The sequence below is a fragment of the Sander lucioperca genome, chromosome 20, assembly GCF_008315115.2.
Source record: "Sander lucioperca isolate FBNREF2018 chromosome 20, SLUC_FBN_1.2, whole genome shotgun sequence".
Lineage (NCBI taxonomy): Eukaryota > Metazoa > Chordata > Actinopteri > Perciformes > Percidae > Sander > Sander lucioperca.
Window position 1 is genome coordinate 9,035,162 of NC_050192.1, and position 25,494 is coordinate 9,060,655.

Here is a 25,494-nt window from a genome sequence, read left to right on the forward strand (position 1 = left end):
TTTAGTATGAAAGAACACATCCAGCTTTAGGTTAGGATGTCTTGAAAATGTAGGTTGTTTCACACTTGCATTAGTAGAAGTACAAAAACTCACATTGTACTGTATTAAGACTATATGGAAAGACATCTATACTACTGTCAAACACACCGTTACTCTTCATATAATCCTCAGACATCACAAATACACTCTAGTTTTGCATTTGTAAGACCATTTTCTTATGGATTTGGTCAACCCAAAAGAAACAGTGACCGTGTTCCTGACAAGCAAGTGATGAGAGGCTGGTAGGGGGGTTTACACCACGTCACCTTTTATCCATCACCTCGCAGGTTGATGGTTACCCAAGGGAGAGGAGGGGAAGGGAAAGGAAAGAAAAGGAGGGGAGAGGAAGACGTATGGGGCCTGGCCTACATTCACTTCTCCAGTCCCAGTAGAGGTGGGAGGAGAGAGAGGCGTGACAGTCAAAAAGGAAGATGGGTCCGCAGGGTTGACTTGTGGGGATTGGACCTGCTCTGCCCCTCCACTCTATCCATCACTCGGATAATAAGAAGTGAAACGTAGAGAGGACGGGAAGAGGAGAGGAGTGTATGATGATGAGATTGATGGATAGATGTGTCCCTGGGAGACTCGGTGCATTGCAGTATAAGGTGCCGACAAATGTCACAGGGACAAGTATGGAGGGGCGATGACAGGCCTGAGTAACCTTAGCCTGCCCAATATGTACTTAGCTTTAAAATGCCTCAAGCAGTTACAGGGTCAGCAGGACGTTTTCCATCACAACTGTCTGCCACTTAACTAAAGGCTTTTGGAGTTGCGTGGTCCTAGTGCCATTTTAGAGGCCTTTGACACTATTATCTACAACTTTTCAAGCTATCTTAGATCATATTCATGTTTCAGAAAATAGTTCTAACCACATAAATGCTATAAAAAAGTGATCTGGAGAAGTCTCTTGCACAACGCATGGTGCAGAAGCTGCTGACGGCCGGACGGCTTTCCATTCCATCCCTCTGTGTCTCTTTTGGGGGAGAGCAGGGTAGAGGACAGAGAAATGTTCTACAGAGATTAAAAAGTCCCCAGAGGTTGACGCAGGGGCATCAGCAGTGCAGTACCATAAGGGTAAAGCTTTTTTTTATTTTTTTTTATTTTAAACATCACAAAGATATGAGAGAGGACATGCATAGTCCCAGGGATCTTGATAATTCAGTCTCCCTATACCTCTCCACACAAACTCATACTCTCAATTTCTTCTTCGACCCTCTACCTTTCTTTCTGCCTCTTTCATACACTCTCTGGAGCTCACAACCAAATGTTACCTCAATCCCCCCACTGCCCCCATCCAATACTCTTTTATGGAGGGGGTTCTTAGAGAGATCTGAGAGCAGCTTACACTGATAATATAAATGTTGTATCCTTTCTGTTGCTGTTAAGCATTTCTCCTAGTACCTTCAGTGAAGGTTTTTTTTTTTTTTTTTTATTCAGTGGGGGGGTGCAAATGTGAAAATAAGAGGTGTCAGGAAGATATAATTCGTTAGAAGCCTCCAAATGGCTCTGCTTCCGCTACACTGCTGGGAGAAAATTGGAAATGCCGCAGTAGACGTCAAGTGGTGGAAGCAAGGGAAACAACCTGCCTCCCCTCTAAAGGTGCTCTAAGTGATGTGACGCGTTTCTTAGGCTACATTTTTCGTCACATACAGCAAACATCTCCACACTATCTGCTAGCTGCCTGTCCCCTGAACACACTGTAAAAAAAAAATGCGGTCTCTGTAGACAGCCCAGGCTCCACAAACGCCAACAAAAACAATCTGCGCCAACCTGCACCACAAATCATAACAAACAGAGTTCCAGCCAATAACTGACAAGAAGGAGCAGTGGGTTCAGGGGACAGGCAGCTAGCAGATAGTGTGGAGATGTTTGCTGTATGTGACAAAAAATGTTGTAGCCTAAAAAAAACACGTCACATCACTTAGAGCACCTTTAAACTAAAGCAAAGTCTTATTCATGCTGGATAATGTCTGTGTGTCACGCTAAAAGTGTTATACCTAACTGCTGCTTTTGCTCTGTAGTTCAAAAATAAGTAAGGACTTTCAATGGAAGCAAGATGATCCAAATTGAAAGATATTACGTTAGGGGCAAAGGGAAGAGTGCCAATTATGAGATGACACCTTCACCCACGGGACACAGCTTGAAAAAAAAAAAAAAAAAAAAAAAGCCACTCCAGGACCTCACCTTGGCTACAAATTGTCTGTCCTTCTGGTCCAAGTTGGCTGTGGGTGCCACGTAGTCCTTCCAGATGCGGACCTTGCGCTCTTTAGCAGATCTGGCAAAGAACAAAATCACAATCATCATCAGTGGTCATCCTCAACATCAGCCAGAAATGCATAGGACATAAAGGGCTTAATCGAGTGAATAACAACTATCCATTTGGCTGGAAAAAAGCTCATTACAGCAGAAATGATTAGCCCATAGTCATGGCTGCGATAATTGTAGGGAATGAATATCTCTGCAGTAGAATCGAGTGAGACTGTTCATCTCAAGTAGCGGTGGTATAACTTTGCATACCATTTAATTTACACAATTATCTTCAATACCTCAAGAATCTGTCATGTACTTTCTTTGCTTATTAGGTCTTGGATCAGAACAGTGATTTCCAGCACCAAATATATTGTGTATTCCTACACTTTTCTCTGTCAGCTGAGCAATGGCTGGATTTAATAATGTATGACATGACAGCTTGCTTGTCACCAAATAAAATGCTTAATGATACGTTTATTAGGAATTGTTTATCCAATCATTTTGAAAAACATCTGACAAACAGAAAATCCCATCCAATAAAAGTTTTGTTCTCTGTGTGTGTGTGTGTGTGTGTGTGTGTGTGTGTGTGTGTGTGTGTGTGTGTGTATATACAGTTGAGTACCGTTCAGCAGCCCGGAGTTTCTCAGCTCCCTGGGTGTAGACAGCCATGGACCAGTCTACACAGCGGGCAAAGCCTTCCTTCAGTAGGAGTTCTGTGATGTTACCATTCTGACACAGCGGGAAACAGGGACAGTTAAAAGAACAATTATTGAGACAGGAAGCCTGACTTTTAATGGCACTTCCACCGCCGGGTGCCAAGTCCTGTGTCTTACCGGGTGAAGGATGGTGCCCAGTATGATCTGGTTGGGACAGCTCTCCAGGATAATCTGAACGTCTCTCTGCAGAAGGCGGGATTCAGTGAAGAATTTGGCCTCTGCTGCGAATGGCTCTGGTGACTCTGCACCATCCGCTTCCCGCTTGAACGTGGGACACTGAATAGAAGGAAAACACACATTAACACAATAATGATTGTAGGGCTGCACGATATGAGGAAAATATCTAACTGCGATTGTTTTGACTGATTATGCGGTTGCGATATGATTCACAATATTGGAGGGAATGATTGCTTTTTGTATCATTATTGTCATTTTCATTGAAAAATATTAACATTGAAAGAAATTTAAATGATTATAGTGTGATTTTTGCGAGGATCTGTACCAAACAAAGATTTTTTTTTCTTTAGTCTGTAGGATAGCATTTGTAGGCCGGGACATCTCTGCAGCACCGCAATACATAATTCAGAATGGTTTGACACATATGTTGCCATTAACAAATATTACGCCCCCCTGCGATTTGGATATTGCACTAGTCCATATTGCGATTTCGATACAATTGCAATTAATTGTGCAGCCCTAAATGATTGTACTTCAATCAAAAAGGTATTTTTTTTTTTAAACAATGGGAAATGGGTTAAAATGTGTCGGGTTTGATTCGATTACATCCCCATTGCAAGAGAAGCACAGCTTTTGTCTACTATAATTCCCAGCAGTCAACCAGTGTCTCGGGGAGGGTTTTTGTGCACACTTTCTTTTGATATAATCTGTTTTTTCTGTGTGCTACTGTTATCGACTTTTAACCGATGTCACCTTGCTGTACACGCTATCTGTATTCTCCTTTGAGCGCAGCAAAACACCAGACAGATCTAAACACAACAGGCTGACAAGCAGACAAGCCTTTGAACAACGAAACAAAGAACACCTTGAAATGGATTTAATATCTCCAAGTGGGAAATGAAAAAGATAAGTTATCTTGAGTGGTCCATTGGCAAATCGGGGCTTGGTGAAAGGGATTGATGGGGAAAGTTAGAGGAGCGGATATGACACTGGTAGAACAAACACAGACTTAGAAGAGAGGGGAAAAAGGAGCCGCTGCTCTTTTAGTGTTTTTTAAAATAAATATTCATAATAAGACTGGACTGTTTACATGAAAATACTTTATTAATAGTTTTTGTGACTGTAAAGTGAAAGACGGGTGTGGAGGCAACTGTCAGACCACTGCCATATTATCTACATGTGGTTTAGCTGTTTATACATTTATTTATTTATTTGCTCACTACTGTTAAAAAAAAAGTTATATAAAAAAGGTCAACAGTTTAACATTTCACTGCAAGTTTAGCAAGTGAGTGGTGGTTACCTTTACTCCAGACAGCATGACAGTGACCAGGTAATAGTCAGGGAGCAGCAAGGCACGAACAACACTGCCGTCACGCACATGCTCGATAATGGCTGCAGGAAGGAAGAACAGAATGTAAGGGAGGAGAGCATGTTGAACTGCAATGACCATGCAGACATCAAGCTCTCGAATTAGACTTGCTTATTTGTGGGCGGGACAAAGCTTAGACTTACCTTATAATTACTATATTTCATATGGGAAAATGTAGGGTGAGGACAGAATGATAAGGTACCCAGGGTGAAACCGAATATTTGATACTTTCAGGAAAGCTACATCAAGGCTAGTCGGGCCAGACCAATGAAAATCTGAATTTATTTCACGTATTTTGATCTATCTTCACCCGGGGAAAATTGTCATAATATGCATTCCCTTTTCAACAATGCCCTGCATGACACTCAAATTCAAAACTATAATATCTCTGATCTGTCGAGAACAACCACAGTGTTTTACTGAGCAGTGGAATTGAGATGTCTTGCTAAAAAGGACCACTCTCTGGTACTTCTCAAAGGGGACAAAGTCATGGCCTCCTTGGCAGACTGTGTACACTTAAAGTGATACTCCAATTAAAAGCTTTATCAAACACTCACCCCTGTAGGCTTAAAAAGGTGGCTAGATTAAAGGTTTGCAGCTTCCTTCCTTGCAGCATAAAAGGGCTGTGATAATCTTAAAAGAATGTGCTCGACTGCTGCCAGTGTGCGAAGTTTGTTTTAAGGGCCCTGACACACCAACCAGACGGGCTGACCGGCGGCAGAAAAGCCAGTCGGACTGATCAGTCGGGTCCCGAGGTCCAAAAAATGCCTCAGAACACACTGAGGCGACGCCGACTTGAGCATACGCTCTGCGTGTGCGCGAAATGTAATACGTCTCCATACCAGCAGGCGGCGCTGCTCTGTATTGTTTCCATTAACAGTCTGATTATTTCCCAGAAAATGAGAACCGGCAGCTGATTGGACGAACGCGTCACATGGTTCTTTTTTCTCCGGAAATTCACAGCCAAGGGGGTAAGCTTCGCTTCAGAGCTCAAATCTCCTATGGCGCCATTTTGATGCTACAAAGTGACCACCCCCCGTTAGCATCCCATTGACTGCCATTCATTTTGGCGTCACTTTGACAGCGAATAACTTTACATCTGAAGCGTTTAAAGACTTTATTTGTCCATTGTTTATTTCTAAAGAAACACGACAATGTATAAAAGACTCCATTACCTTTTATCTCACGTTATGGCTCCGTAGCAGACGTTTTTGTAAAAATAGGCTAACGATTGTGTCATAACCACGCGACTTACTGTCGCATAGTAGAGGAATTACCGTATAGTACAGGAGAAGCTCGCAGGCAGTTTAGACTTACATTAGCTGTTTAAGTTTAATTACTAATGTTAACTAGCATTTTAGTTAGCAATAATTAGCCTGTGTCCATGTTATCTCCTTACATATACCTACACTCTCCGTCTCTGCAAGATTGGGAATGATTGAGATTTCTCTTGGCACAGCTACCAGAAGACTTCCAACTTTCAGACACGTTGCTCACGTCACATTTACGTCGTCTCTCTCAGTTGGAGGCTGCGCAGTAACGCTCAGCGCTCACCGGAAAAGTGCTTCTAAAGGCCTTCACTGGTCTCCGTCCAGAGCAACGGGATCTGTTGGTCCATTCTTATATACAGTCTATGTTCACAGCCAGACTGTCATGGCGGCTTGTTCAGAATACGATCTCATATTGCACTAAAATAGTTCACCGAAACGTCTTTCTGAAAACATTTTAAGCGAGAAATAGGCCGTGCAGTTTCTGAATCTGTCTTCATTTCAGATTGACAAAGGTCAGTTTAAAAGATTTTCGTCAGATTTTGAGCGGCTCATCCGCTCCCCATTTCCGGGTGAGTCCCGACTGCCCTGTCCCCGACTGAACATGTCGGGTCGGCCAAAATGAATGCCGACGGCTCCTCGGACGGCCGACAGCACGGGACACACGGAACAGACTCGAGTCACGGACCTCGCCAGATGGCCCAACGCCCGATTATCGGGCTGGTGTGTCTTCTCTTTAAAACAATTATCTAAAATGAAGCGAATACACTACTTCAGTGGTAAACTATTCCCGTCAATACTCTGAAATTAAGATGCAAGTAGTATATTTTGCTAAAACAATAAAATGTTTGGAACATACTGAGCCTATGGATGTAAAGTGGAGAAGTGCATTTGAGAAAATCCGCTGGATGTTTTGATACTCGTCCCTATTGAAGGCAGCATACACTCAAGCTGACCACAGCCACTGCTATCTGCGAAGAAGGAATCTACATATTTCTAGTGCTTGCTTTTACATTCACCTTTCAAACCTACAGAGGTTCAAACTTGATATTCGGAGATAGCCTTCTGGAGTACAGGTATCACTTTAAAAGGTTTTACGATGCTTATTTGCAACACAGCAAGGCTTGATGTAAGACCAATTTATTTGGAAAGCTTTTGAAGTATTACATACGGACTTTTCTCCAAAATTATATCACTCCACTGTTGCTCCTAACCTTTGAAGTACTTTAAGTAATTGGACAGGATGTCAGTCACTTGTATGAAAGGCATTTCATACCTAAATGGCATTGTGATGATGGGTTTTCTCAGTCTCTATATGCCTTCTTTCTGTGTATACTTATATGCCTGTATACGTGTCCGCGTAAACAGATGAGGGAGAAGTTGTTATTCCGGTTTTCAACCAAACCTACTCAACACCCAATTTAAAGCGCTTCGGCTGGATTGCTTCCAATTTCATAACAACCCTTGACTGTCTCTCACAAATGGAAAGAACAAGAAATAAAAGAACGAAAAAGCCTTCCCCTGTTCATTTCCCCATTCAATTAAAGGGTAGTGAAATGAGCTGAGCCACTGTTAACGGCAGTCGCCTGGAAATGAATTGAGAGGCACATTACACCTCGGGAAGGGTCAGAGATGAGAGATTGGAGGAATGAGCCGGTGAAGGGTGATATTGTGTGTGCCATTACATGCCCTCAAGTGGATATTTAGAACGAAATATCTTCAAACAAAAATGGTGGCTTTCTGACAAAGCCTGCAAATGTTTTGTTTTGTTTTTTAAATGAAAAAATAGAGGCTTTTGTGTGCTTTTGTATGCCATGTGTCTTTGTTGCTGAGGCCAAGCTTTCTCTGTATGAGTGTATCAGTGTGGATGTGTGCATGCCCCTCCCAAACTCATTACCGTTGATAGGTCTCTGGTGCAAGGAGTCAATGAAGTTGCGGGGATTTTCTATGATGTACTTGATGTCGCGGATGGTGTGTGTACCGCCACCCTCACTCCACAGGCCCTTCTTGGAAGCCTTAGCCTGGTCCTCCAATTCACAGAGTCTGGCCTGGTCTGGACTGGTAACACACACGCAAAGAGGAAAGTTTAAGACATACATAAAGGAACACCCACAAAATACATTTGAAACTAGGGATGCACCGATGCGACTTTTTCAGTCCCGATACCGATGCCTGGGCTTTGTGTATCTGTCGATACCGTTGTTGAATTAATAATACACTGTATACCTTCCACCTTATACCTTCCTTCCACCATGTGGAAGAGACTAAAAGCACCAGACTTTCCTAACTAAAGATTACTTTCCTAACTAAGACAAAATAGCAGATGTAATGTATTGAATTCTTATTTATTTGTACACTCAACTCTTCCAGCATGCGACACACGTGCGACAGAGGGGGAAAAAAGTAACAAATCTGTCAATTTTTCCGATCCCCGATCTAGCTATTTTGTCAATATCGGAACCGATATCCGATCTTAATATCGGATTGGTGCACCCCTATTTGAAACCGTTAGTGATAAAATCAATAAGTTGATCTCTTTATACGTAGTGAGTAGAAGTTAGCTGTACGGCCTTCTTACAACATGATTATTTGATTTTAATCAATTTGAGGTTTTTGCTTCAGTTTTTCAACCAATGAATGTAAAAAAAGTTGTCAATATGGCAGAAATGTTTCCACCCTGTTTTCGGGCCTTCTCTTTTAGAAGAACTTGCGTGCAGCCACAGTGTGAAACACCTGCGACCGTTCAGTTTTCATCGGATGAAATTTTTAACAGACTGGGACGTTTAAAAAGGAATTTTAGTGTGTAAAATAAAAAATTAAAATTAAACCTCCACAGGAACTTTATTAAATTTACTTCAATGAATTAGTTAAGTAGCATGAAATCGCCCTGCTACTGAAACCTGCAGCTGAAACTGAAGCTTTCACAGATGGCTTCTTACCAGCTGTGAAAAATGAAAACGACGTTAAAGAACATTGCTTCGCTAAAGCTGTGATAGCTTGAGTTAAAATATTGCTATTAAATAGGTTACAAACACATCTATAAAAGATCAGAGGGGCTTTGAGTGCCATAAAACCTGTTTGACAATCTGCTTGAAAAGAAAACACACACACACACACACAGTTAATTTCACACCAGTCAGAAATGGATAGTTACCGTAGCTAATGAGCAGAAAAAGTTTTGATTGAAGAGTTGCACCCCTTGTTAACTTTAACATGTTCTAATTGGTCTAATCCAGGCTGTGTTAAAACATGGGCTACCCAAAGCCTTGTCCCAGTAGGCAAATATCACCGTAACAAGAACAACAATTACAACAATTACAACATATTGTAGCCAATGGGAAAGGTCTTTTAACTTCTACCATGATGGGTTCATTACTATTCGTCAAATCACAGCAACAGTTGTAGCTTTTCAGTGCCACAAAACTCCCATTGGTTGTAAGTTTCAACATCTACAAGTGCTCATTAAAAGTATAGGATTGCATGTGTATTGGATTTGGTGATGACCAGATTATAACTGCTTTAAAAAATGTATCCGAGCATTTTGTCAAGAGACAATAACTGTGTTTGACAGCTCCTTCAAAAGCAACCACGCAGCTGGCTACAAACGCCACAATTAATTCCATGCTGGCTCTCTAAATTGTGTGGCCTAATGCTTTTTAAGGGCCCTTGTACAACTTTAATTATTCATTACTTCAAGTGGCCAACTGGCTTTTGTTTTTCCTAGAAGCAATGGCTGCCCGATTGATATGGGAGTAGCGATAGTGACTAGAGCTTTTAAAAAAATGAACCGTACACAAACTGAATTTTTCACATCTTGCTGCCTAAAAGACACTATTCACTTTGGAGAAGCAACAAAGTGGGTCTCAATTAAAAACGCCACACATAAACACACATGTGCCCTGTTCTCCAGCTGTGTGTTCCTAATTGGGCTTTTGGACTCATGCCCAAAATCCATCCAGTCCAGTTCCCCTCTACACTGATTTAGCTACTTACTTCAAATTGAATCAAAACCGTTTCTTGCTTACTGAGCAACAACAGTGAAACTTTCTGTCAGAAGTCAATTGTGTTTAAGCTACTTTGAATGTAAGCGTTAAACAGGAACAGGAAGCTACAACAAAGATAGAGTGAGGGAAACTAACAATGCAATCAAGGAAAGCAGACATTGTAAAGCCACAGAAATAAATGGAAGGCAACTCACAAGCAGAGATTGGTTAAGATTTATAAATAACTGCATGTGTGGAGGCAGATGATAGTGAACTTATCCATGTCTCCAAATAGACTGGTTTCTTTTTAGGTCAGCAACTCCTTCCAACCAACACAATGCTTGAAATCAGAAATATTGATGGGTAAGAAAGTGCAATACTAAGAGACGTTACTGGAGGAACAAGGGCCAAGAAAAAAAAACAACCTTTCCAATTCCTTTTTTATTTGAACACAATGTAGGCTATATCTCTTTCTCAATATGGCCTCCCTTGTGCAACCAAAATACTTTAAATAGATACAAAATGTTGAACCTTAGCAAGCTGTTTTACAGCTCCCTGTTGTCTTTGTTCAGTTTCAAGATGGTGTAGGAAGTCATGTTCCCTAGTATACTTTTTTGTTTTGTTTTTTTGATTTTTTGTTTTTTTTTTTATTTGGGGGGGGCTTTTCCCTTTATTCGATAGTGACAGTGGATAGACAGGAAAGGGGGATAGAAAGAGAGGGGATGACACACAGCAAAGGGCCGCAGGTCGGAGTCGAACCCGGGCCACTGCAAAGGACTCCGCCTACATGGGGCGCACGCTCTTACTGGGTGAGCTAGAGGCCGCCCCATGTTCCCTAGTATACTTGACTGGAGGGCTACCAGTCCTAGTGAGCAGCGAGGCCCAAGTGAGCACAGTTCATCCCCCCCAGATGTTTACACCTCTTAAATCAGAACTCCTCCGGGGCTCCAGTTAAAAGGAGATGTGGAGGATTATAAAGCACAGTTGGTCTCCATGTTAACGTAGCTCCCTTCTGCTCTGGTGGGTGGGCGTTATATAAACCAATCAGTCAAACCCCCTATCTGTGGTTTTCATTTTTCAAAAGGAAAGTGTATTGCCATGAAAGCTGAATTTTCAGGCTCTAGCCACCTCAGTGAATGGATAAAGCATTTTTTTTTTTAAGAAAAGCAGTCTGACTGAATGCAGACGCAGACTGAGATGAAAGACTGAGTAGAGTAGATTGATTAATGTGTCTGTACCAATCACTGTATCGCTCAGCACCAAGAACAGCATTTTTTATGACTGATCAAGTTAAAGTGAAGCTCAAATGATGAAGTCTCCAACAGCAACCCAAAAAAACTCATCTGTGTGATTTAAATAAAGATAAATCTGCCTGACACCGACAGCTGCAATATGTAGCCCGAAGCTGACAGATAAAAAAAAATAAATAAATAAAAAAAAAAAAAAAAAAAAAAAAAATCACATAATTCATTAATGGTAAACTTTAAAGTATGAGACTAGACTAGAATATTTTCTGTTGCACACGTCAGCAGATTTAAGATTGCAAGTAATAAATTATATATTTGTGCTTATAAAAGTCAGGATTATGACTTTGTAGGGCAAAAAAAAAAATACATATACATACACTCAGTGTAACTAACAAATGGAAGGATTCTTTCAGGTAAAAACAACTTGGATGAGTATGGAGAAAGTTCTGCTGGAAGGATTTAATGTTTTTTTTTTTCATAACACCCAAGATAAAAACCACTCTACAACCATGCTCTGTGACGATCTGGAGGAAGGCCATACTCATGATTTGTGAGTGCACTAAACCAAAGCATTTCCGGGATAATTTAAATGCAATCATAAAAGCCATTATGGGATATGCCATTCCAAACAACAGTGTTGTGATGTATTTAGCGAACATTGAGGAGGCTATACAAGGAAGAGAATGATACCAGACAGCAAAAAAAGAAAGAACTTGGTGTAAAGCTGATCCTTCAGTGAAATAACAATGAATTGATGTTGTTGAGGAATTTAAGTCAATGGAACAATGACAAGTATTTGTGCTACTGTCACATGTTGCTGGTTTCAGATCTGAAAATCCATCCATCCATCTTCTTCCGCTTATCCGGTAACGGGTCGCGGGGGTAGCAGCTCCAGCAGGGGACCCCAAACTTCCCTTTCCCGAGCCACATTAACCAGCTCCGACTGGGGGATCCCGAGGCGTTCCCAGGCCAGGTTGGAGATATAATCCCTCCACCTAGTCCTGGGTCTTCCCCGAGGCCTCCTCCCAGCTGGACGTGCCTGGAAAACCTCCCTAGGGAGGCGCCCAGGGGGCATCCTTACCAGATGCCCGAACCACCTCAACTGGCTCCTTTCGACGCGAAGGAGCAGCGGCTCTACTCCGAGCTCCTCACGGATGACTGAGCTTCTCACCCTATCTCTAAGGGAGATGCCAGCCACCCTCCTGAGGAAACCCATTTCGGCCGCTTGTACCCTGGATCTCGTTCTTTCGGTCATGACCCAGCCTTCATGACCATAGGTGAGGGTAGGAACGAAAACTGACCGGTAGATTGAGAGCTTTGCCTTCTGGCTCAGCTCTCTTTTCGTCACAACGGTGCGATAAATTGAGTGTAATACCACACCCGCTGCGCCGATTCTCCGACCAATCTCCCGCTCCATTGTTCCCTCACTCGCGAACAAGACTCCAAGGTACTTGAACTCCTTCACTTGGGGTAAAGACTCATTCCCTACCTGGAGAAGGCACTCCATCGGTTTCCTGCTGAGAACCATGGCCTCAGATTTAGAGGTGCTGATCCTCATCCCAGCCGCTTCACACTCGGCTGCGAACCGATCCAGTGAGTGCTGAAGGTCACAGGCCGACGATGCCATCAGGACCACATCATCTGCAAAAAGCAGCGATGAGATCCCCAGCTCACCAAACTGCAACCCCTCTCCACCCCGACTACGCCTCGATATCCTGTCCATAAATACTACAAACAGGATTGGTGACAAAGCGCAGCCCTGGCGGAGGCCAACTCTCACCTGAAACGAGTCCGACTTACTGCCGAGAACCCGGACACAGCTCTCGCTTTGGTCGTACAGAGATTGGATGGCCCTGAGAAGGGACCCCCTCACCCCGTACTCCCGCAGTACCTCCCACAGTGTCTCCCGGGGGACCCGGTCATACGCCTTCTCCAGATCCACAAAGCACATGTAGACCGGTTGGGCATACTCCCAGGCTCCCTCCAGGATCCTTGCGAGAGTAAAGATCTGGTCCATTGTTCCACGACCAGGACGGAATCCGCATTGTTCCTCTTCAACCTGAGGTTCGACTATCGACCGAACCCTCCTTTCCAGCACCTTGGAGTAGACTTTACCGGGGAGGCTGAGAAGCGTGATACCCCTGTAACTGGCACACACCCTCTGGTCCCCCTTTTTGAAAAGGGGAACCACCACCCCGGTCTGCCACTCCTTAGGCACCGTCCCCGACTTCCACGCAATGTTGAAGAGGCGTGTCAACCAAGACAACCCCTCCACACCCAGAGCTTTAAGCATTTCTGGACGGATCTCATCAATCCCTGGGGCTTTGCCACTGTGGAGTTGTTTAACTACCTCAGCAACTTCCACCAGGGAAATTGACGACAATCCCCCATCATCCTCCAGCTCTGCCTCTACCATAGAGGGCGTATTAGTCGGATTTAGGAGTTCCTCAAAGTGCTCCTTCCACCGCCCTATTACCTCCTCAGTTGAGGTCAGCAGCGTCCCATCCTTACTGTACACAGCTTGGATGGTTCCCCGCTTCCCCCTCCTGAGGTGGCGAACGGTTTTCCAGAAGCACCTTGGTGCCGACCGAAAGTCCTTCTCCATGTCTTCTCCGAACTTCTCCCACACCCGCTGCTTTGCCTCTTTCACGGCAGAGGCTGCAGCCCTTCGGTACCTTGCAACTGCCTCCGGAGTCCCCTGGGATAACATATCCCAGAAAGACTCCTTCTTCAGTCGGACAGCTTCCCTGACCACCGGTGTCCACCACGGTGTTCGTGGGTTGCCGCCCCTTGAGGCACCTAAGACCCTAAGACCACAGCTCCCCGCCGCAGCTTCAGCAATGGAAACTTTGATCATTGTCCACTCTGGTTCAATGCCCCCAGCCTCCACAGGGATGCACGAAAAGCTCCGCCGGAGGTGTGAGTTGATCTGAAAATCCATTATAAAAAAAAAAAAAAAAAAAAAAAAAAAGAGAGTACTCAAAGTACTTAAAGATAATTCTACACTAGGCTATCTGTGCTGAGAAGTTACTTGGAATCAATCCTCTGTTCCAATGTGGCACGTCAAGGTGAATTAATTGGTTCAAAATTGGGTAAGTACCACTACAGAAAATGCTGTCCAAAAAGCTGTTAATTGTGTTCAAAATACACAACTGATACATTTAAACCTATTCAAAAGTGGACAGAAATGAACATTCAATCCATCTTGTGAGTGAGTGAGTGACTGAGCGACTGAGTGACTAAGTGACTGAGTGAGAGAGTTAAGACAGTGTATTCATTTTTGCTTTAATAAACCAAACAAGCCTGAACAACTGTGCCCCAGCCTGCTCTGGTGCACTGCTGAGCATTCGCCCCTGCCCATAAATCTGTGAATTGGGTGACCGTTTTCCCAAGCCGCAGTCAGCGTCTGAATGCGTTTAACTGCAGTGTCCGAAAGCCATCATCGTTATAATCGTCCCCCATAATTATGATCACATCATAGTTAGCGTGATCAACATAGCCAATCACGAAGGGTAATGATATTGGAGGCTAGCACACTGAGGGGAAAAACTAAGGCCTCAGTCCTCACCGAGTAATGGGGCTCCCCTTTGGCCAAATGATGCCTGCTTACACTTAAAGCATCATTTACATTAGTGCTTGTTCTGGGCCATTGCACAGAATGCTTGAAATGGGTCATTAGCGGCATAATTTCACATCATCTCCGTTCATGTTGGAAGATGCACATGTAGCAGCATGAGTGAAACTGCTTGTAATGTGTGTAATGTGCAAACATCGCCACTGGGGGGGATATACAGTACTTTGTCATATAGCGCTGGGTGCGAAAGTATGTTCAGGGGATTACTGTGTAAGGGCAATGTGGCAGAAAAGAGTTTCAGAGGGACATAATTGTAGCAGCAGGGTAATACTGCCACCATCTGGGACACCATGGCTCTATCTCAATTCTCTCCAGTCTACTAGTTGAGGACTTATGCATATGTCCCCACAGATTTACCAGTGTTGTGCTGCTACACAAAAATTACACCATGTTGCCAACAATTATTTCCACCTCACTCAGTGTAAAGTTGCAAACTAAAACCAGCTTTGATGACCAAAAGTACATCAACCACATTGATTAAGCAAAGGGTTTTAGAGGGAAAGCATTTATATTAGTCTCTTGTATAATGACACAGGTCAGCCACGCCAATGTAGCCGATTATGGCATCATAACAAATATAATACATACCAGAGAATCTGATATGCAACAATTAGATATTCCAAAGATAAACTTTGACATATGGTACAGTCACATACTGTATGGGATATTGGATTACAATTGTATCAGTACACATCATTTCATTGTATTTTCTTTAACTAATCTTACCAAAAAGCTGAGAAACAGACAGAATGAAAACCTAACCTTCTTCTGCATAAGTATCAGTTTCATGCTAACGTGTTGCTGAATGTTCTAATAGTGAGTGTTTTACACCTGACAAGACAATATTAAGCACGTGGAACTGTACTATAAGTGTCGTGCCATTCATGTCAACAAACAAACATTACAGGGAGCAGAAATGCAAAAATCTTACTTGTTGCCCCTGATTCCTTCCCTGCGGACTGTGGCAAGGCCCTCGTTCACCAAAGAATCAGCAATGTTCTCACCTGTTGTGTCTAAAATGAGAGGACAGAGAAAACAACCTATCAAAGTGAAAAATAGAATTTGATTTTAAATGATTTGATTTTTTAAATGATTTGATGATTAAAATTACACAGCAGTTAGTTCTGGTCAGGTAATTTGATTGGACAAGAGGCCATCATGAGTGCTGGCATTTAGGATAAGAGGGACGTCTAGCTACACATACAAATTCGCTTTTGCAGGGGTGCCGATTTAATGGTTGATTACAAACAATTCTCAGTTAAATCGTAAATCTTGCAGCTGGTAAGCTAGCAGCAGGTACATCTTCACTGACAAATACTCTACAGTACTGTACCACCATCAAACTATTTGAAAAACAGGGTACTTAACACATTCTAATGCTATTTTAGCACAAAATATACAGGCAACACTGTGATAGCACAGTCATAACCCCAAATTTTGCGGAGACCCCTGACTTGCAATAAGTGTGCATAACTGTGTAACTGATTTCACATCACAGGTATGTTAAATTCAGTATGACGTCAGTGTTCCCCCTCATATGATTTTGATTTATTCTTAAAGAATGATGAAAAATCAAGGGGAAAAGGAACATTTATGGAATTCGTATCCTTCCCTATGTGGACATTGTTCAGACCAGTTTGTGATTTTAGATGCGACAGTCCACTCACCTCTCCCCAGATAGACCATGCCGTACTCCCTGCCCAAAGCGGTCTTGATTTCCACAGTGAAGCACACTTCTTTGCCGATTAGCTTCTTCCGCAGGAACTCTCTGGCTTGAAAGGCCCATGGCTGCAATACAGACAGGAATATTAATGTATTCTTCCATAGAGCGATCAAATCAAAGGTTTATCACAAACAAGCAAGGTGTATTTTGACTGATGAGTATCAGCAGAATAACTAAAAGAGACATACTGCTGCAATGACAAACATAATCCTTCATTAAAAAAAAAAAAAAGTATATTGTATTATTTTCTGATTAAATTACAGTATGATCACAGTTGGTGGGCCCCACTGCAGGTTGTTTCCTTTTGCCTCTTCACAGCCACCAGACACACATAACAGTCCACAGTAATGAAGTGAAAATAGTACCCACTAAACACAATAGTTACGCAAGCAGTGTTAGCAAAAACTGCAATAAATTTGATTTTCAATATGATGTGTTCTTGGTTAAAGCAAACTCTCTCTGTATTTCTCCCTTTTTCCATCTGATAAAAGAAAAAGGCCCGTAGTGCATTTTAAAATAAGAACAGAGAGTGGTAACGTCCGGCTTTGATAAATAAATTGACTTTTAAAATAAATAGACTTTTCATAGGCTTGAAAAGAAAATGACAACAGTGGTATGTTAAAGCCTTGAGTTCAACTGAGAATTGACATGTTTATCTCTAGACTACATTATCATTTATACAATGAAGGACGGTCTGAATACCGATTCATACATAATTACAACTGATCGATGGAAATTACAGTAGCAAAAATTCCAAAGCTATTTATTCTACCCACAGTAAAAACAAAGATGCACATATCAGCATTAACCGCCAAATTGGAATATAGTAGTGTGTGCTGCAGGGCTACTTGGAAGGACCTTGTTCTGCATTTGCCAAACCCACATAAATATAAACAAACCCAAACAAAATGGGATAGAGGTGCTCACCTCATCAGGGGTGTCCTTGGTGTCGGGTTGGCCCTGAGCGGCTCGACGGGCCATGGCCCCAGCTCGGATATTACTGAGATTGATCTGACGCTCCGGGGGTGGGCCGCCCCGAGGCTGGCCCCGAACAATGATGGCACAGCCTGACAAGACCTGGAGAGATGACAATAAAGACTGTCAATTGGAGAAGATAAAGTCAACAGTAAAAAGTATTGGCCCTCATTGCATTCGGCAAATGCAGGTAATATCTTCAAACGCTCTCTTCTTGCTTCTTAAAATCTATTCAACATCACAAAAAGGATTATGCAATTGACAGGCACAAATACCAGACCGCAAACCCTGTGTGGAAGGAAGAAATAAGTGGTAGCTTTCAGTTTCTAGATCCTCTCAGTCAATACATGCTCTCTGGTACATTCAGTAAACTGGTGTATTTGTATTTGCATTACGGAAAGTGTCAATCTGATAAGCACTATGGACAGGTCATTGAGGATTCATGTGAAACTGGTATAACATAAACAAGTAAAGTTGAGGTGCAACGATGAATCGATTAATCGATTAGTTGTCAACTATTAAATTAATCGCCAACTATTTTGATAATCGATTAATCGTTTGTCATTTTTTTATTAAAAAAAATAAGATTTCTCTGATTCCAGCTTGTTAAATGTGAATATCTTCTAGTTTCTTCTCTCCTTTGTGACAGTAAACTGAATATCTTTTGAGTTTTGGACAAAACAAGACATTTGAGGACATCCTCTTAGGCTTTGGGAAACACTGATCCACATTTTTCACCATGTTTTGACATTTTTATAGATCAAACAACTAATCGATTAATCGAGAAAATAATCGACAGATTAATCGACTATGAAAATAATCGTTAGTTGCAGCCCTAAAGTAAAGTAGGTAGGCAATTAAGGCAACCACACTGTGTGGATAGTAGTAGTAGTTATAAATTAGCAAAATCTTAAAAAATGTTACAGAGGCCTGGAAAACTATTATAGAGCAAGGAAAGCAACTTCACGTTGCCATGGAGACAGTCTGACATTCAAACGCACGCTGAGATCACACCATCTGATAACGTAGCTAAATACAAAAAAAAAAAAAGATAACCCTACTCTTGGGTTTGACAACCATGGCATTTACACGAATCTGAGCAAACACCTTTTATCTGCGGACTCTCCAGTGTGTCTGCAGGGAGCATCACTGGGGGCTGTTGATCTAAGATGTGGGCTAGATAAAGTCTTCCATCAAAACACCACCATTCCACACTATCTGACTCAGTCCAATCAGGTAGGCTAAGCCGATGAGTAGTTGTAATTTTTATGTATTGACCAGGCATGGAAAAAAAAAAGAGGCACTACCCCCCTTCTTTGTTTACAAATGGGACAAGTTCCACTTGGAATGCACTACACAGCTTTGCTCGACTCCCTGATCACATTTCTCAAGTAAGTAAGTAAAATGTATTTCTAAAGAGCTGTTCTCAGACATAAGCCACAAAGTGCTTTACAGGGCATCATACAAAATCAAGATTAAAAAAACAAAATCATAGAAGATATCAGGTGCAGACAGGTTAACCAAATGCCTGTATGAACAGATAAGTCTTTATCTGCTTTTTAAGATAATCCACAGAGACCGTAAGGGTGATGGCAGAGTGGTCTCAAGGCACAGAGTTGATTGTATTAGATAAGGGCCATTAATGAAGGTTCTACTATAAAACTAAACTATGGTGAATGTTAGGCGTTAATTTGAAATTCATCTCTTACCAAAATCATTTTAATGCACTAACACAGGCTTCAAAAAACCCTCAATTCCTTTGGTAATAAACCCACAAGAGTGTAACCTACTAAAACACCTTCTCAAGGGGAGGACACCAGTGCTAACTGGTTTACAGCAGCTACTAGTAAAACAGCCCTTCTTCCAATACCTAGAGACAAGTGTGAGTGTGTTGTTGAATATGCTCTCCATGATAAAGTAGAATGAGTTACATGCATGAGTTACATGCACCTTTTCTAGGTGGAGGGATTATATCTCCAACCTGGCCTGGGAACGCCTCGGGATCCCCCAGTCAGAGCTGGTTAATGTGGCTCGGGAAAGGGAAGTTTGGGGTCCCCTGCTGGAGCTGCTACCCCCGCGACCCGTTACCGGATAAGCGGAAGAAGATGGATGGATGGATGGATGGATGGCACCTTTTCTTACTAATACTAACATCTAAAACTTATACAACAATATAACTCTGGATTTATGTGTTTGCTCCAGAATACTGTGTGGTTCTACTGGGTCTGGGCAGTAGAGTTCAAACTATGGAACTATGCAATGCATACAGTACATTGAGAAAATATAAGGTTAGGAACTATACCTGTGTGAAAGCGCCCTAACTTAACTTAGCTATCTAAATGAGTAAAGGTTATCATGCCTTTAGAACAAAGTACCAGGCCGAATCTAAAACCAAAGAAGGTGAAGTAACAGAAGCAGAGACTACATACAACCAAGATGAGAGATTACAGGGGAAAGAAAGCTATAGCTACGTGTCAGTTTCCCGTGGCTGGTTGCAACCAGCACACTAGGGAAATGCGCTGGGACTTGAATGGTCGGAACCATAGAAATAGCGTCCGGAATCCCATATTTTCTAACAATAATAATCGGTACTTTAACCGCTAAAATATGATACAATAGCATTTATAGTAAATGCTGAGACGGACAATAATGAAGCGATATAAGAAGAAGCTTTGATTGTTAGCTTACACGCTACTTTGTTACTTACCAATTTGTATGTCGCCAATAAGAAAGAAATTAAATTTGTGTAAACGCTGTCAACTCCGTGTTCAGCAGGACCGCATACCACGAACTTTGTTCATTAAAGTCAGCACTTGCAGAACATAAGACTAAACGCTAGTTAGCCAACAGTTAGCTAACAGACAGCTGGGAAACTAAACATCTGTTAACGTTACAGCTAAGTTACTAAATAGCCAGATTGGATTTTAGTACATGTTAAGCAACTTTGGCAGCTTCATATTTGTAGATACACGTCACATTTCCAATGAAATGGTTAGTTTAAGTTACTTATAGCAAACGTGCTAACGTCGTTGGTTTCAGCTTATTAGCAGCCTAGCAAATGAAGTAGCAAACCAGCTAATGTTAGCTGACATGCTGCCGCAGCCAGGTGAACTGAATGTTAGTGACACATTGCCAAGACTGACATTTAACACACAAGTACGTTTATATCTTCAAATAAGTTTAATTAAAGTTGTATGACAGTTAACGCTAGTTAGCCTTCATTAGCCCTTGGCTCACTAAGCTAAGTGAGCTCACATATGTATGTTAGGATTCCTTCCTACCATTTTCACAATTCCTCTTTGCAGAGAAGCAGCCGGAGAAGGGCCTGTCTGAGCTGGTGCCGAAATAGATGCCATGTCCACCGGTTTGAAATATAACGCCGTTAAGGGGTGACCAGGCAAGGGAGCTGGGACTCTGAAGTCAGTGACTGTTCTACTGAAAGCCAAGAGAAAAAGGCTGAACGCCGATCAACACACACGTTATACCGGAAACACACTTTGCCATGCATACACACACGTCAAATTCTTTCCGGGTCTGAGGAGCAGAATGAATGGGAGCGAACGGAGCTGCTTCTCGCCTGCAGAGGCAAATTGAAATAAAGTCTTCCGGAGCAAGAGGTGCGACACGTCAGCATAGTGTTAACCCAGCTAATGCTGCGTTCAAGGTGTGTCGGAAATTTTCTATTTCGATCTGAGCGTCACACAAACGACCCTACAAAATGACAAATAGGCCTACGGTATAAATATTGTAACAGTTGGCAAAAGTAAATAAAACCATGTTTAGGGGGTTGAGAACATAGAAGATGTGTCATTAATTGAGATTAAATATTGTGTACTTTGATTTTTTTTTTTGTTTATTATATTATTGTAACTGATTAAAAGGCAGCTGTATTGACTCATTTTTAGTCTCTGTTTAGCTGTTTTTTTTTTTTATTATTTTTTATAAATAAATGTACCACAATCGTCTGCATATCTTCTCCTTATTCTGGCCCTGCAGCTTTGTTCCACAAGATTTCAAGACTGAAATTGCATAAACCAATAGGATATTATAGTAGGCTATAATAGTTATGTGATTCTATTTAATATAGTTTTTTGACTAAATGTAACAGTATGTCATACACACAAACACACACAGAAGCTGGTATGTATTAGGTTTACAGGCCAAATATAATGAAATATTAAATTAAATGATCTTCTATAGAACAGGGCAGTTCATCAACCCATGGACCCCTTTCACAACGGACATTTGGACTTTGCAAAGCAGGAAAAGCACAGGTGATGGTAATGGATAGTGTCACCATCAATAGTGTGGTAAGATCACACCGGGGATAATCCTGCATCAGATAAATTAATTATTATTGTATTTTTGCTTGTCCTGATCTACTGCTTCTCAGTTGGCAGCTGGCAGATGTGATCGTGAGTAACTGTGTGAGTGGGAAGCAGGGCATTGCTGGAAAATAGCATTAATGCTCATGGGATCTACTCTAAATATTTGCAGGCTAAATACCTTGAGATGTTTTTATGACTTTTTGAATGCTCTGACATTAATTCCCAAAAGGAGTAACTTGTAACTACTATGAACTGTGTGTGACACAGAGAGAGAGACAGGCAGACAAAATGCTCCTTGGCATAGATTGTAACTGGTGTTTAACTGGGTTGAGATTTGGAAACTGTTAAGGCCACAGCATTTAATGCACCTTATTTTCATACTCATAAAACGCTGTATCGCTGATCCCTTGTGCCCTGTATGGATTGCTTTAATTGTCACCTATCTGTCTGATGACCTGTTGTCACAAGGCACAGAGTTTGAATCAACATGCCTGCATGTGCACTAGACTCTAGTACCAGTTGTGTAAAAAGCACCAGAAAATGTGTCAGTTTAACTTAGTAGAAGCTTTTATTTTTTTTTTTTTTTTACAGTATAGTGTACATTTCATATCCTATAAGTCCATTATTGTATTTAAACATATATCTAATCAAATTGTATTGCTACAAATAACCTCCCTTCCCCCACAATACTACCTCTGGTTATGCAAATATGTACATAGTACAAATTATAGTGGATTAGAGCTACATATGTATGCATTGAGTTGTAAGTGGTGTCTAAATGTGGTAACATGGCCCTATGGGTGTCACATCACATTATCAAACTAATGTATTTTATTATTATTATTATTATTATTATTATTATTATTATTATTATTATGACCTATGTGTTTACCATATTAAGCTTGGGAAATTCAAGCCAGAGCATTTTCCTTTTTTATTACTCAGTTTCCAGATTTTTTTTTTTATTAGTCAATTTTATTTCCATAAATATAAAACACTGGTATTTAAAAACTAAATGTTTTATCAGCTACTTACTTATTTCAGTAGTTTTCAGGAGAGAATCTGACATCATGATATCACCTGAGGAAAAAAGAAAGAAAAGAAAAACAGTGATTTACATGATAAGTAATGAATATACAATCAGATATTACAATGACACTTTTTTATTGTATTATTGATTTTTTTTTTTTTTTTTTAATTCTCAACTTGGAAGTGATTGGCCCTGGCACCCACAGCTACATCTTCATGAAAATAAAAATATAAATGTATAATTATCATAATGCACAAGTAAAATGAAAATCATGCATGGACATCAAAACCACAACGCACGCACTCTGATGCTGATCTGCAGTACATTGTATTCAAATAACCCACTGTGGACCTGTTCGGGTAAATCTGACTTTGCAACAGGCTGTAACAAGGCTGCGTAATTGAACAGCAATCCAATGTGCCAATGGGACTCTATTATTGAGGGAAACGGTTAAAGACATCTATTAGACGTATAGGTAGGCTAGTTTAGTCAAATACCATACGGATATTGTTATATTGTTTGTTTGGGTAGCGTGCGCAATTTTTTTTTTTTTTTTACATTTGTCATTGACTAAATCTTCCTCGCAAACAAAACGATAGCCTACTTGGGAAAGCAGAAATCTCGCTGACCGGTTTGGCATTTGATGTAATTTACCTTGGATCATATTTCTGCGTGTCTGAGTTGCAGTACACAGCAAATATAGGTGTGAGTGACGCACATTTTCAGAAACGTATTATTAAGAGAAGATTTTTGGATCAGAGTCAAGAGGAATGATCTTCACCGTGGGCATACTATTTCCCCTGTGTTATGAGAAGAAAATATTTTAAGACAATGTTAGAATACAGGAAACGTATGGTAAAATGGTTTTCTCTTCAAAAAATGATGTAATTAATTCAAGACGATGGTGACAGATTTGGTTATGTGGAATGTGAAGAATTGTAAACACAGGTAGGGCCTACTTTAACCTAGGCTCCATAGAATGTGTAATCAACACGTCATTTATCCAACTTTGAGTCGTAAATCTTTTTAAAATAAAATAAGTGGGAAATTCTACTAATAACCTTAAGTTCACATCCTTTTGCTTGTTTCAAAAGTAGCCTAAAGCATTTAAGACTCTGTTCAAATTGAATGGTATGTTAAGATAGGCGCTTTTTGTGTGTTAGTCTTCTGCTGAAATCGGCACATTTGGTCACGGACATGAAACTAAAGATCTATTAATAATAAAGGACTAAAACAAGCATTCCGTGAATGGTAAAAACATGTACTAAAGTAAATATCAAAAACATGAACGATACATACATCCCATTACAGGGTGGAGAAATTTGCTAGACAAGCGACCAGAGAGGCAGCTCCGTTGCGCACACAGCACCTCAGTGCGCTTTGGAGAGGTTTGGTTAACCTTTTTACGCGGATGAATTGCCCACATTTCTTAACGCTTCAAGGCGCAGTAAAGCACCGATACAGGTGTGTTATGCACAAGACAAATACCTAGGATGTGTTAGTGAAACGCATACTTATTTCGTGGCACGATTTAGTTACTGAAACTCCCGCTTCCTCCTTTGGCGAGCCCAGATTAGAATTTACGCACCACGAATATGCGGTACTGTCATAACAACACAATCTAAGTACTTTAATCAACCTCGTTTGGCACACACTGTACGTGCAATAAAGTACTATAAATCAATGACCGCATCAACTCCCCGGTAATAAATAAAAAGGCTTGCCTTATGTGTCCTTCGTCTCTGTTGGCAAGGAGATGATGGTGTCCAAAAATGGTTGTCCTCTATCTAACCTGGCTGATTGTACACAGAGAGTATTATTGTCCTCTAACTCATGGTTAATGTATAATTTGGGCCATATGGCATTTTAAATTCTGAGCCTTTATTTCGGTGGCACTTCGATCTGTGTGGACCCAACTAATGATATTCAATTAGTCATTAAACAGGCCAAAAGACGAGCCTTGTGTGGGTTTTCACATAGGCTAATATTTGCTCGTCAAATATTTCCCTTTGAAACGTTTACAACGCATTTTTATCTGCTGGCTGCACAAGGAACATCTGTGAGGGTTATTTTAGCCTCCGTCTTCTGGATAAACGAGGTCCCCCAATTGGCCCTTTCCTTGCGCCCATATAGAGTCTATTTGTTCACGTTTTGAAAGAAAATGTAATAAAGAGAGACTGGGTGATGGATTTATGATTTATCAAAAGCACTTTACCATATGGCAGTCGTCATTGGCGCAGATTTCCAAATGTTTGTTTTATGAAAGGAGAGCAGAGATCCGTTTAATCTGAGCCACTTCACCTGGGAAAGGATGCTACAGTCACGTGACCACAAGTCCCCCCCTAAAGGATGGGAAACACAACAGTGTTGATCATTTAGCCGCTTTGAAAGATTGAATGTGTGCCTTCACTTTAGCAGGATAACATGCACCAAAGCAGAAAGTTCAAGGACTTAATTGTGTCGCACTGAAACATTAGTTTGTCTGATTGAAACTAGGCAGCCACTGCGCAAAAGGAAACCAGTCTGAATTCCCAAACTTGAATATTATTATGTTGATATTATGTTCTGCAGTACACAGACATTTTCAACTAAACGCACAATTTAAAATGATCTAGAAGTGGAAATATGTGTTTATGGCACTGATGAAATGTGGCAAAGCCAAGAAATTTAGTAAACTATTCAGTTCACTTTTCTGGTATAGGAAAGCTACCTATGTAGCTTATTATATGCCACCAAAACATGACGGTGCAAAGAT

The 25,494-nt window shown here is 41.2% G+C and overlaps 1 protein-coding gene across 2 annotated transcripts in view; it reads right to left on the reverse strand.

Annotated features, from left to right (window-relative positions):
* snd1 (staphylococcal nuclease and tudor domain containing 1) overlaps positions 1–20,933 on the reverse strand; it is a 182,428-nt gene extending 161,495 nt beyond the window's left edge. For both annotated transcript variants that reach the window (XM_031313715.2, XM_031313714.2), the window contains exons 1-9: positions 20,663–20,933; positions 17,334–17,483; positions 16,351–16,471; positions 15,615–15,696; positions 7,717–7,877; positions 4,483–4,574; positions 3,123–3,281; positions 2,912–3,018; positions 2,224–2,314 (exon numbers count right to left, since the gene is read on the reverse strand). In XM_031313715.2, the coding sequence (XP_031169575.1) occupies positions 2,224–2,314; positions 2,912–3,018; positions 3,123–3,281; positions 4,483–4,574; positions 7,717–7,877; positions 15,615–15,696; positions 16,351–16,471; positions 17,334–17,483; positions 20,663–20,737 (1,038 nt within the window). In that variant the 5' untranslated portion in view covers positions 20,738–20,933. The remainder of the gene's footprint in view (positions 1–2,223; positions 2,315–2,911; positions 3,019–3,122; positions 3,282–4,482; positions 4,575–7,716; positions 7,878–15,614; positions 15,697–16,350; positions 16,472–17,333; positions 17,484–20,662) is intronic.
* Positions 20,934–25,494: the final 4,561 nt, after the last annotated feature.